Below are 14,653 nucleotides of genomic sequence, written 5' to 3'. Positions count from 1 at the left end.
CTTTTGTGCTTCTTGTAAAATAACTAAAGGACATCAAAATAGTGGCAGATTCAGAATGAATACAGAAGATACTTATTCTGTTGAAGGCTACCTTGTAGAACTTCTTGCAACTGAAAGGACGCAAGTTAAAAAGGTAAATAGGCAAATTTATGGAAGAGAAACAATGGTTTTGCATAAGGCAGTCTTCTGGCAAAAAAAGGCTGGGCAAGACTTTCCAAGCAAGTATCACTATATTCCTGCCCCCTTATGCTCTTCCTTAGATATCAGCTTTTTGCTCCTCTCAAAGGCAAGAAAATAGCTTACATAGATCTGTGCTCTACTCTTGTGTAGTCATTGTGACTGTGTTCTATAGATACTTGAACTTTGTTCACTTTTTGTGTCATTCCTAATAAATCACAAGGTACTTCAAGATCATTGAAGCTATTTACCCTCAGTTCTGTAAGTTCATTTTTATGATATCACTGAGAAAGGGAAGATCAGGCCTTTTCACTACTAATTCAAACCTTGCAGTAGGCACATGACACTGCAGCTGACCCATTACAATTCAGCTGGGAATCATATTTTTTCTTTTCCTGTTTTCCTGTTCCTCTCTAAAAGAGCCAGATACAAAAATAGACAAAGTGTGTCATTTTCTTTAGCAGTGATAGATGGAAGCAGCAAAAGCACATACATGTGGGCAGTTTCCATAAACAGCACCAAGATAAGGAAACCAATATGAAGCAATTATTTTAGCCCTACTAATAAACAGACATGATACCACTCCTATGTTATCAACCTTGTCTTCTGCCTCCATCTTGCCTGCTTACCCATGCCATGTCAGCCATCTGATGCTGGAGATTTGGCAATGACATCACTTACTTAAGAGGAAATTCTGAGAATGTGGAGACAAAGAGGCAACAGTAAATTTCCAGTTCCCTCTTTTCACTGCTGCTCGTAGAAGGAGCAGTGTTGAAAAACAGAGAGGGAACAAGTTGTTTCTACTTTTCCTCCTTCTCTCTGCCTGGTAAATCATTGTCTCACAGATCTAGGTACAGCAGAAACCCAAAAGAACCAAGATGAGCTGAACCCAGGAGTATTGGGGCCATAGGTTCCTGGTTGCAAAGCTAGAGGCTTCACTAAATTTTAGACCACTGAGAAATGACCCCCCCAATGCCCCAAGTCTTATTACTGTTCTTATGCAGTTAGATAAGCAGGCTCAAAGTAACCTTGGAAGCAAATAGCTCTTCATAACAGCTTGCAGGAGTGGGCAGGCACTAGTGAATAAAGGTGATTCTGTTTCTGGTTCAGCCACTCAGCTTAATTTTCTATAATAAAACATTGCAAACCTAGGTGCAGTCTGACCAACCTTTTTGCCAGCTTGCACAGTTTTCTTAAACTCCACAGCTACTGTTAGCATAGATCTCTTAGCCTGTTTTCTAGATTCTTTGCTGGAAAGAAAATCTTACTCACTGTCAGCAAATTGCTGACTTTCAATCAAGTATACAGCTGCAATGCCTCAACACAAGTGTTTTTCTAGCTGAAATGCCAACAGTTAATATCCATTAATTACAGGTTATATACCATTCAGATAAGCAGCACTCACTTTAATACTTGCCTTTTTTTGAGAGCTGATGTAAAGCACTGCTCACAGGAAGCCATTTCAATCCACAATGTGTAAGTTTATACTGGAGTTTCAAAACATGGGAGCTGTTCTGCATATTCTTCATCAAGATCTGCCAGCATCCTATTGATTAACCAGTGATTCAGTACTTCAGAAAAACCCAGAATACCTGCTCAACTGAGTGCTCAACAGTTTATTACTATACAATTTTATATGCAAGAACGAGAGTTTAAAAAATCTGACATTTTTCCTTAGTACATAATCTGTCAGTATGTGTGCTTTGAATGAGATGGATGCAAAAACCACACTTACGACCTCAGTAATTCATCCTCAAGAAGATAGACATTAAGTCTCTGTCACCTGCAGCAGCATTTGCAACCTGTTAGGATCATAATTATCACAACAAATTCTTCTTCAAAACAGTATTACTACCCTACCTTTTATTAACAGATCCATGCAGAAAACAAAGCAAAAAAGTTCACTATTCTGAACCTAACAACTGTGGATCTAGATAGATAGAGCAAGATGAAGATGGAGTGCAGCATGCTGGAATTTATAGCTCTGTAGGGCTTTTTTAGTCTGCAGTCCCAGTAGTGGAAAAAATGGGTTGAATATTGCTTATAAAGTGAAATTTGGACATTTCACTGGTATGAAGAAAAAAACACCATGAACAGGTCATCTGTTATTTTTTTCTATTGCATGACACTCTCTTACTGAAAATTGTCTCATTCATAACAGGCAATAATAACCAAATATTTTTTTATGTATGTGATATGAACAGAACTTTTAGTCATATTAATAACTGTTACATCTCTAATGCTTTTTTGTTGATGAATCCTTATTGTATTATTGTTAAATATTAAAGAAAATGTTTAATATTTTTAAAATTATTTTTAAAACTTTAAAAATTCTTTTTTAAAAATTTAAAAAGCTTTAAAAATTATTTTTAAAAGCTTACAGCTTTGCAAATAAATTTTATTTTTTGAAAATGTTGTTTTATAATTTTAAAAGCCAAATTGAGAGGCTACATTAGCAATGCCAAGGCTACTGCAATTTATTTTAGTTTATTCTGTGCAGTTCTGGGCTCCTCCGTACAAGACAAAAAGTAATGGCATGAACCCAGAAAAATATCATAAAGTTGTTTAGGGGAGTAGAGCATTAGATATGCAAGGATAGGCTGAAATAGCTGACACTCTTTTGCTTGGAAACATGACAATATTAAAAGTTCTTGAAAGGGAAAAGAGTAAAGAAGACTGAGCCAAGTCTCAATGGTGTCTGTTGACAGAATAAAAAACAAGGCACAAAAAATAAATTACAGAAAAGGCCATTCATGTATAAGAAAAAGTGGGAGTGGAAGTGATTGAATGATAGAACATGTTGTGCAGATAAACACTGGGGTCATCTTCCTGGGAGACATTCAGAATCCAGCTGTGTGTGTTCCTGGGCAACTTGCTAGAGCTGATCTTGCTTTCCACAGAGGCTTGACCTAGATGATTTCCACAGGCCCATTCTAACCTCCAATATTCTATGATTCTGCTACTCCATATCAGCAATGAAAATAGTAGTGCCAGTAATAATTTAACTTAATTACATGTTGACTAATGCAGCAAGGGATATCATACTGGCAAGGCCACAGTAAGATTTGCATTACTGTTTGTATCAGTAGTTCTGAAGTTACTGAAGATATCTTCAGAGGAAGAAAGAATATTTTAATTAGAGTTGTTCTGTAATATGAAATGCTTTAACCATTAGTGAAAGTAATGGCCACTAAGTTTTTGAGAAGTGCAGTGACTTAGCGGAAACATTTTCCACAGTTCCAGCACAGAGTTGATTTCACATAACTTTATGGGAAGTAGTATGAGGATATAAACAGACTGTTATATCTGTTTGACTGTTGCTTCTCAATTTGCTTTCAATGGCATTTAGATTTTATTTGAATTTGCAGCTGTAGACATTTTGATATTATAGTAAATGTCATGTCTGCCCTTCCTTTGTTAGATCTATCCAGGTTCAGTGGAGTTAATGCAGGTGATTGAAGATTTTATACACATTGTTGGAATGGGAATGATGGACTTTCAGAATTCATACTTAATGACTGGAAATGTAGGTAAGAAATAGAAATTTCTTCTATCAAATTTATGACCTATTGAAAATCAGAAGTTCCAAGTATGTACTATAGAGTTGCTGCTTCTATCATATTCCAGATTATCTGTTGCTTATTTATCACCTCTTTGGTTTAGCACATGCAGAATGGCTTACATGTCAGATTTCTTCATAATTATATCTCAAGATCAAATGCAAAGTTTTAGAATCAAAATTAAGAAAATACTCACCAGAATGCTATGAACTGTAGGTAGATTTTAGAGTGTTTCCAGGATATGTAGTGTTTCAAATGCTAATTTATGAAATTGTGCTAATTGAGTTAAAATTCATATAGTTTATAGCGTGAGAAGTGTTTATTTTGTTGACATTGTCTTTTAATATTTTAATAAAAAAAGTCTTTGCACATGTTATGGTGTGATAATAGTCAATGTAGACAAACAATAATTTTAAAAAATATACATTAGTTGCCAAAATAATTAAAGCATAGAATTTGTTAATGTTAGTTTTTCTATGTGTAAAAGTTTCAAAAATTTATTTAGATTTATTTTTCAAACTTTGTTTTTGCCACTGGAGAGTTGCCTGGTAATAGTCATATAATAACAAACATCAAATATAAAAATACCTGGCAACTCAATTACATTTATTAGTACTTATAAATGAGATGGAATGAAAGCATTTTTTTTAAAAATTAAACTTAAAAATCTGTTTGAAAATATATTCTCTAATAATTTTGTCTTTTTTTGTACCTTTTTTATTCAATTAACCTGCTGTAGCTGCATTTTTATAGTGCCAGGAAAGTATTAGGAAATTGTATGTAAGGAATAAATCTGAAATATGTATTGTCTGATAGCAAAACTTCTGGTGTTAATACATTTTTTCAGATATTAAGTTAGCATCTTACTGCACATATATGCCAGTTTTTCAGCAAGTCATTAGAATGATTAAGAAAATATGGTCATTTTGAAATTAATTGGTGGAATAAAGCAGGGAAAATGTTGGATTGTCCCTATTGAATATTTAGCTTGCTGCTCTACAATAATAAATATTTATTATTGTTGTCTAGTTCATATTACAGAGTGACAGTACTATAAGGCACAACCTTGTACTGGAAACATTTCAAAGAACTCCCCAAAAAGAACTCTGTCAGCCTTAAAATGTTTAAAACATTGCAGTAGGGTTTTAACCAGTGATTTATTATTTTTGTGGTACTACTGTTTGCACTTTAATACCACTTAAAGCTTCTTCCAGTTGTCAGTCCTTCATTGTGCTAGACCCTCTACAAATTTATAAAGGAAAGTATCTTTTCTGAAATGTTTGTTCTATGAAAATTTTCTGACAAAATAAAAAGTTGAACTTATTTAAAGCACACAGTCCGTGCTGCTTGGTACATTGTAGTACAGTCTAATCTGTTTGTCCTCTGAAAAATGTGGAAAAAAATATCAAACAGGCAAATGCATTCAGATTAAGAAGGTGCATTCAAATAATCTATGTCTCTACATCTTCATGGCTTCACATGGGAAACAGCAACAACATTCCAATTGGATCAGAAACTTTGCTGTGCACTGGCTGGTTTAGATAACTGCAGAATCTTTACAGTCTTTCTTTTGATTATCTTCCTCTTCCCACATATAAGATATTTTTAGGCACTCAAGAGGTCTGTTCTTAACTATAAAACCATCAAAGGAATAGAAAAAAACTGAGAAATGAGTGGTGAAAACTGGAAATGAATTTATAGGTTTAATCTGACTTCCTAGCTCTGAGCCTTGATGTATTGGCATGAGTTTATCCACCCCATGCTCGGTCAGCCATCAAAAAAGGGCAGGGTCACTGTGGTGCAAATCATTGATCAGAATACTTGAGCTCAGGTGACATGCTGAGATGGAGACAGAAGGCTGTTATCTGTAAGGAATAATTTCTTATTTTCACTAACAAGAAAGGAATGTATCTGGAATAATTCAGTTTTAGTATAGGTGTCCTCAGGGCATTGGCATAACTGTCTGACTGCGTATGTGTGGGTTTTAGGAAATATTTAAGTTGATCTCAACTGAAAAGAATAAACTAGGCAGTTTTTGACTGGTCAGCAATAATTGTTCTATACCAACAAGAGTTTATAAATATGTGAAATCTTATCTATAACAATTCTTTTAAGTTGACAAACACATTTAATTCAGGCAGTGGATATTGTGCATAAATGAGACCCAAATTTTAACTGTATTAATCTTTAAATAGAAAAACCCAATAGTTCATAGAATAAAATCATAGAACAGTTTGGGTTAGCAGATACATTTTCAACTCACTAGTTGCTCTGTGCAGAGCCCTGTGGCATGTAACTGTGAATGTTTCCAGGGATGGGATATCTTCTACCACTTCTCTGGAAAACTTGTTTCAGTGTTTACCAATCCTTATTGTAAAAAATCTTTTCCTTATATCTAGTCTAAAGTTATCCTGTTTAGGTCACAACCATCACCCCTTGTCCTATTTCAACGGCCCACTAAAAAGTTTGTTCATCTTTCTTAAAGGCCCCCTTTAAATAGTGAAAGGCTGCAATAAGGTTTACCTGAAGCCCTTTCTTCTCCAAGCAGAAGAACCCCAACATTCTCAACCTGTCCTCATAGCAACAGTGCTCCAGCCCCCTGATCATTTTTCTGACCTTCCTCTGGACCCACTCAAACAGATTCATGTCCTTCCTGTGCTGGGAACCCCAGAGCTGCCTGCAGCAGTGCAGGTGGGGACTCACCAGAGTTGAGGAGCAGGATCACCTCCCTCACCCTGCTTTTGATGCAGCTTAGGATACAACTGGCTTTCTGGGCTGCAAGCACTCAGGTCTAGCTTTTGGTCCCTCAGTATCGCTGCGTCCTCCTTCTCAGGGCTGGTCTCAATCAGCCTGTGCTGATGCCAGGGGTTGTGTAGCAGCAACCCAAGTGCAACACCTTGCGTTTGGAGTAGTTGAACCTCTTGAGGTTCCCATAGGCCCAGTTCTTGAGCTTTTCCAGATCCCATTATTCAGGTGTGTCAACCACACCACTCAGCTCGGTGCCTTCTACAGACTTGCTGGGGACACATTTGATACCTTTGATGAAGATGTTAAACAGTACTTGTCCCAACACAAACTCCTGAGGGACACCATTTGTCGAGTGCCCATCAGGATACTGAGCCACGAACTGCTACCCTCTGGATGTGACCAACCAAATTCTAATATATCAAAGAGTCCCCCCATCAAATCCTTACCTCTACAATTTAGAGAGAAGGGTGTTGTTGGGACCATGTCAAAGGTTTTACAGAAGTCCAGAGGGAATCTGTAGCTCTTGCCTTGTCCACTGATGCAGTCACTCCATCACAGAAGACCACTAAGTTGGTTAGGCAAGACTTGCCCAAGGTGAAGCTGTGTTGCTGTCTTTAATCACCTCCCTGTCTTCCATTTGCCTTAGAATAGTTTCTATAAGATTTCCAGGCACAGATGTGAGGCTCACGGGGGTCCTGTTGAATCAATAGTTATTTACCGTAAAATATTCCCTCAGCATCTTCATATGCTTTAAATGCTTTTTGCTGTGTTTTCATTTTCAAATCACTTTAAAGTTCAGAAAAATTACTATAAATATGAACTAAATATGAGCTACATATGAACTACTTCACAAAAAAAATCAAATTTTGTTGCAAATTTAACAGTAAAGCAGTGAGTTCTTGGTTTCTTTCTACTAATTTCAGTTTATAAGTTCATTGCCAATTGAATAATATTTCTAATTGAATAGTAGTTGATGTAAAATTTGAGCCCCTAATTGTGTTTCACAGATATGCTAATCCCCTGAGATTTTCCACAGAGGGGATTTTATTTTCTCTTTCTTTCAAGACACAGAAACAAGTAGTTGTAGCTTAAAAAGTTGCTAAACGGCCACGCTGCAATGAATTTCCATTGCACATTCTCAATTCATGACAAAGGGGAAGTGATGAAAGGTACATTAACTATACAGTAGGCTATCACAAATCACATTATAATACATTTGAAAATAGCTAAGACCAAAAGTTGTCATGCCCCTGTTAAACTTTTCATTGTGATGGCTTTTAACACAAATTTTTCATTTGTTCTGAACAAAACATCAAAGACTGGTTTCAAATCCAGATAATACAATATCTGTACTTTATTGGGGAAGCTCAGTCAATTCAAATGCATTTCCATTAAAGCAAGGCCCATCTCCTATTAGCTTTCCTCTCAAGGATAGCAAATACACTACGAAAAACATAACAAATGTAAAAGCAACAATTTACTTTGTTTGTGCATGGTGGGGACAGATGGTATGTGTTTTGTATATGGTATATGTATATCATTGCACTCTATTATCTCCACTCCTTTAAGAAATGATTAGGTGAAATAAAAGCCTCTGATGGGAGGTAGAAGTCTCCTTCCTCATCCTGCTCTTTTTCTTCTTCTTCCTCCACCTCCTCCTCCTCCAGACCAGCTGAGCAGGCACACGAAAATGATAGTGTGAACAAACAGAAGCTTTCACTCTCTCAGTGTCCCTGAATTCACTGAAAGCACAGACCCACCTGCAAGGATACAACATGCAGTGGGACAAAAGCTTTTAAACCATGTTACCATTCTCTGTTAACTAATAGCTTTCAGTTTTGTCTGTGTTAAAGATAAGTTCCTGATTTCAGATTAAAGAATTAACCTTGGCTTTTAATAGCCTTTTGAATTTTTCTCTGAACACTAAAGACCTGAGCAGATAATCTCAGTGCTTTGGCTGATTTGAGTTCTCATCAAGGTGAAGCATTAAGAGTTTTGAAGATATGTAATAAAAGGTGGGTGAACTGCTATTAAGAAATATTCAACCTTTGACTTGAAAAGGAAATTTCTAACTGGAATATTGGGGTGCCACAGGCACAGCTGTCTTTAAAGATAGAGGTGGAATGTGGAACTGGAAATAGAGAGCAATATTAGGGGATACGTATTTCTATGGCAGATTCAGATTCTTTTGTAAGGGGAAATTTTCCCAGTGTTGTCAAATAAATTTCCCTAAGAGCAGCAGCCAAAAACATAGTTAAAGGACATTCTGTTGTCAAAAACCAAGCTTATAGCTCTAGAATGATATTAATAAAAACCCAAATAATCTTGAAGAGCAATATTTTGTCATGGCTGTTATTTAGAACTGAAAGGAAAAAACAAATGAGAATTTTCAGCATGTGAAAAGCCACTTTCTGTTAATGTTCATTTTATGAATGTGGATGTTTCAATGATCAGTAGTTTTATAAAATGTGCAGATATCAAAAAGTTACTTAGACTAGTCAAAGGTGGGAAAGATTGAAGATTTCCAGGAGGTACAGCAAAATGAAAAGGAGAGGATATACACTGCCATATTAAATTCAGTCTTGACAGAGCATTTAAGAGGGAGTAGATCAAGTCATTCAGAGAAAATAACAGCATTAGTGTGCAAAACTAGCAGTCTAAAGAAAATAGAGAAATTTTTTTTTCAGTTTTCAGTAGCTATCACTTGCAACACTCTTTTAAATTGAGATTATATGTCTTTGATTCATTTTACTTACTTTAAGTATCACAAAATTTGCCAAAGTCACTCTAAGCTTCCTTTAAAGTCAAGGGAGAGCACTGCTGAGGAGAGCAATTCATATCATCTCAGACATCTAAAATAAGGGCATGGATTGCCTTGTGAAAGTTCTGCCACTGGCTGTAAAGGCAGCCTAATGACTAGCTCATATTTCAATGATTCAGGTCATCTAAAGCAAAGAAGAGTGTTTTTTTGTAAGTCAATAAAACCTGTGAACACAGAGAGAATCAGAGCTGAATTATCAAAAAACCCAAATAAAATAATAAAAATAAATAAAGTATAATAATTAAAAATCAGATTGAGAGTTGGACTTATTACAACAGATACTTGAGAACAGATTGTCAAAAGGGACTGCATGTACACAGCTGAAGAGTGAATACAAAGCGAAACTAGGCTGACATCTCTGTTTAATTTTGCTCACAGGAAAAAATGAAGATTCCTAACTCTATTGTAGCACATTTAATTCTGCTTAAGCATGAAGTCAAAGTCCTACAAGGTACAAAATAGGAACAAGCAGATGTGTTTCTACATGGTAGATGCAGTTAGCTATAATATTATATGAAAAAATGAAGAGGTGTAAACCATATTTCCATGCATAAATCAACTTTTAACAACCTGTTATCTCTCAACTTAAAAATGGCTGCTGTGACACTGGTACTCTGATGAGTAATCTGATTTAGTATAGTAATTAACATTTCTTTTAAAACTTGAAACTGAGCTGCTTACATAAGTTTTATAAATGTTGGCAGGAAACAAAGTCTGATTTCTGCCTTCGCAGACAGTCTAGGATGCCATATGGCAGAAGATGTTTTGAAAGTGCCCATTGTCTACTTTCTTTGCATACCTTATTGTTATACCTTCAATCTCCCATTCCATGTTCATGTCCGTGAAATTTTAGGAAAACACAAAAGAATCCTGCAGGCATATGGAGTGTATCTTAAAATTTTCCAGTCCTAGCTAGAGACACTTAGAAATGTTTGTGACCAAAGGAGCTTTCAGAAAATGTACCTACTCTAGCCATAAGACATGACCAATGGTACACATGCAGAGCTTTGGGAATGCTAGAAAATAAGCAAGCTGGATTGGTGTCTGTTATTGTGAGTTCATTCACCTTATCCCAGTCTAAGACTTTTACATCTTGTAAATTGTAAATCCCGTTTATACTTTCTAGATACTTGTTCACAGTATATGCTTTGTTTACTTATCTGAATGGCGTCTGCGTTAGTCTGCTTATCTTTTTTGTATTAGAATTAGTGATGTGTGTCTTCAATGCAGCACTTGAGATCCTCTGACTCATATATCACAAATGTCATGCTGGCCTAAAATATACCAAGAGACCAAATTTATTTAAAATGTGGAAAGGGTCTTTTTTCAAATATGTTAAAGAAAACAGAAAAAAAGCCACAGATGATATTAACTTGTACAAATGTATAAATAAAATGTCTAAAATTTCAGCAAGGAAACAAGTATTTCAATAAATGTATACACAGATACTCAGAATTCATTTGTAATTAAATTACTTCTTGTTCTGAGTCTGTGCAGTGCTAAAGCACAGTGTAGATTTCAAAGTGGGTATTTATAGTTAATAAAAGTTCAGCTGCTAATATTTCAACATTTTCTCTTAATGCAAAGAAAGTTGCACCTATCACACAAATAAAAATTCAGATCCTGTAGTGTGGCCCCAAAATAGCCCTTCAGATTTCTCTCCTGTTTCCATCAAATTATTCCAGAGTACCCCATGTTTTCACAAAGGAAAATTTCACCTTCAAGCAACTGTGTGAATTGTACCTGCTCCTTTAAGAAGGTAAACAGGAATCACTCCTTGTAGTGTGTCCTACTTCATATGTAAATATGTAAACATGTCAAGGAATCATCCAGGGAATAGGCCAGGTGAGAAAACAGTCTTCCCAGGCAAAATTCATGCTTTTCTCCTTGTCCTGTGGATCACAGTTGGTCACACTCTTGCTCTTGGATTGTAAAACATGGTGGTCAGAGAAGTTCTAAGTTCTGTCTTCTGCCACATATTTTTTTTTCATTCATGACTTTGGCTTCTGGTTCTCATCCTCTTTGTTTCACACTCGGATGTAGGCCATCAGTCTTTCCTGCCCCAAACCTCTATGCTGTTGATTGAGCAGATGCCTACTTATGTGAAAGGGAACACCTATCACATTTTCTTTTCAGTTCTCAAGAAATCCTTCAAGTCCTAGGATTTACACACTGCCAGTATCACTCTCCTGTTTCTGTATTCTTTACTTGCTCAAACCATATGTAACAATCCATAGCTAAAGGCTTCCAGAAGAGAAAAAATAGATAAAAGAATAGGGAAACTACAGAGAAAGGTCAATTGCAAATTTTTATACTCTTAATACTTCTGCTCTATATATATTCATATAATTTCCTTTGCAGCAGTCTCAGCAATTCCTTGATCAGATCAATATGTTGGCTTTCAGAAGATTCAAGCTTTCTCCACTGATTAAAGGGGAAAGACTTCATGCACACTTTGAAGGTCTCACTCACTGCAGCATCTGACTTAATGCCTGAAGTAAATGCTCAAGAGCTCATATTTCTTTCTCAGTATAAAATAAGCTTATTAAATGATTCACGTTCCCTGAAAACTTGCTGTGAGCAGAGCATAAAAGACTAGACTTTTTCACTCTTTTCTAAACCTGCATACTCAATGATCCTGAGAAAATACAACTCTTACTTAAGATTGAAAATTCCAAATATGAAGAAAACTACTGTATGAATCTTTATCAGTCTTCACAAATTGGGATAAAAACCTAACTTGATTCCCTAGCTGTACTCTTAGTAATAGTCACAATTCTGTAGTTAGTTTTGTGTATTCAGTTTCTTAAGTAACCTTAAAGATAAAGCTAAATAAATTAATCATTCAGTATTTTTAAATGGGTGCGATGAAAACTAGAATAATTGAAAGTGTTTCCCTTCTCTACCTTATATTGAGTAAAACATTCTAAACAAATGGAAGCTATGAAAAATGCCAACATACAGGCTCTTGTCTCATTAAAAAAATGTCTCCAAATGAAAAAGAAAGTAGTATCTACAGCCCATTTGTGGAATTCCTTTTTACAGTATCTATGTATCTCATATTGTTGTATCATTTCTAAATTTCTGCCTCTGCAAACTCCTTTCTGAATAATTCTGTTTCTTGAGGTGAGCAATTAAAAGGTGTTGTTTTTTAGAGAAATCAATTTATATGACAGGCCATTTTTTAACTGGTGTATTTAGCTATTGACCTGAGAAATTAAATACCTGACCTTATTCACTCCTTTGCCTCAGACAGGCGGACCTTTAGGTGCCTTCCAACAATTTCCAGGTAGAATGAGGCTTAAGGGGATAGAAATTAAGCATCCGTGGTGGTAATTTTACATGAATGCAGTAATGGAATCAATGCACACCCCAGAGAGTTCATTTCACAGTAAGGTAGTGCCAAGTGGCAACAATCATGTTCACTGAGTGTAGTGTCAAGATATTTCAAACAATACAGTCCTTCCTTAAACAGGAGTACCATAGTATAATAACAAGATGCAATTCTGCACAGATTGATGACTCATTCTGGGGTTTTTTGGCCCTGAAAGTGTTACCACAAGAGTGTCCAGCCATCATCTGGTAGTACATCAGCTAGAGATGGTGTGGCTAAGTACTGCAAATAGCAAAGTTCAGGCCCAGTTTTAATTATTTCTGCAGCATTTTTTTACTCACTCAATATTGAAAATGAAAGAAGGAAAACTAAATAGAATTAAACTCCCCAAAATTATAAGTCAGTTAAAATAGGAGTAAAGCCAGCTATTAGCTCTGACTAATACTAGCACTGTGTCAGAAACAGGTGTATTGCCAAAAGCTCCATTGTGAATATGGACTTAACGCAGTTTATACCAAGCTAATGATATGGCATACTGCCAAAGCTCTTTTTCATTTCCTGGCCTTTCAAGGGCAAGGAAAGAGAAAACAAGAAAAACCACAAAACCCCAAACAAATAAAGAATAAAAGTACAACACCCCCTCCCCCCCCACCCCAAAAAAAAAAAATTAACCCCCAGCAATAGAAACAGCAACAACAATAAAAATCTAAAGAGTCAAAAAAAACAACCAAACAGTCAACCAACCAAGCAATAAACCAGAAAAAGGAGGGGAAAAACTTCCATGCTTAATATTAGACAAATCAGCTTGCTGTATTGAAAAAGTATTATTTCCTTGGTAATGACTAGATTTTAATTCCAAAAAGTGGTAAAGATCTGCGTGGCCTGAAAGTAGCCTAACAATTGAGGTAATGAACTGGAGAGAAATATTTCATTTTTTGAGTCAGTTTCATGAGGGTGTTAGTGGACTAATAATATCAGATAAAAGTATTTTTATGGTAGTAATTATTTTGGAAGTGAGACTGTCAGATATTGAGGTCAAGCTTCAAAGCCATGTAAACATATGCAGATATAATTCAGCACAATTGTGTTTCTGTAAGTGTAATTTTTATATCTTTTTTCAATGTGGAGAGTTGGACTTCAGTATATAGAACTAAGAGACTGCATATATCTCTGCCATTCTGTTAAGGTCAGACTTTGATAAGGGCCAACAGAGCTAAGTGTCAGTAAGATCAGCTCAAAGCATCCCAAAGGGTCCATGTACTGGGTGGGCTAACATCACCAACAGGGCCTGAAATTTCTAACGCATATTTTGTGCCTTGTGATTTCTGAACCCATGAGTTAATCCATTTGGCAGTGCAAGTTTTTCTTTCCCTTGGCTTCACGTATGAGTTTTAGGACCTCATTTGTTGCTCTGTCTAAAGGTAGAGATAATGAATCTTTGATAAGAATTGTGATAAAAAATCAGAGGTTTGTTCTACTACAGATGAATATACATTTTATTTTTTTTTCATGCTCTAAGCCCCGTTACAGTGGGAAGGAGACAGAGAAAGAACTTTTCCTCACTCAAAATATGTGGTACAGCTCTGTGGCCTGCAGTGATTGAATGGCACTGGATGCATGCACAAATAGTTAAATCACCTGCAGTGGCACCAAATAGCTTGATATTGTTTTTCTTGTGATTGTTTTTCTTTTTTTGTTAAAACAAACACTCTCTAGAATCATGGAGACATGTAATCAGCCCTAGGCAGCAATATTCTGTAAATCTTCTATGCATATAGGTTGGGAAATGGTCTTCTAGAAAAGATATTTGATCTCATTGCTTGAAAGATTTTTCATATAATCTGTGGTTCAATGCTTATGGTGTTATTTAATGACTATTTTTTTGTGGATTTTTTTTTTAACATATAAGATGTTCCGCTTAGGTCACCAGTTACTTTAATTAGTAGCAGGGTTAGCTATATGCTGGTTTTTTGTAACACATTGTTAGTAAAATCTTATGGCCTCTTGCTGTCT

General features: G+C 35.8%; 1 protein-coding gene across 3 annotated transcripts in view; it reads left to right on the top strand.

The window, feature by feature from the left end:
* Positions 1-14,653, top strand: part of ADGRB3 (adhesion G protein-coupled receptor B3) — a 442,842-nt gene that overhangs the window by 223,348 nt on the left and 204,841 nt on the right. For all 3 annotated transcript variants that reach the window (XM_031057612.1, XM_014307289.2, XM_031057611.1), the window contains exon 12: positions 3,599-3,707. In XM_031057612.1, coding sequence (XP_030913472.1) covers positions 3,599-3,707 — 109 coding nt within the window. The remainder of the gene's footprint in view (positions 1-3,598; positions 3,708-14,653) is intronic.

This window comes from Geospiza fortis, unplaced genomic scaffold, assembly GCF_000277835.1.
Source record: "Geospiza fortis unplaced genomic scaffold, GeoFor_1.0 scaffold264, whole genome shotgun sequence".
NCBI lineage: Eukaryota > Metazoa > Chordata > Aves > Passeriformes > Thraupidae > Geospiza > Geospiza fortis.
This window is presented reverse-complemented; position numbering and strand designations above follow the sequence as displayed.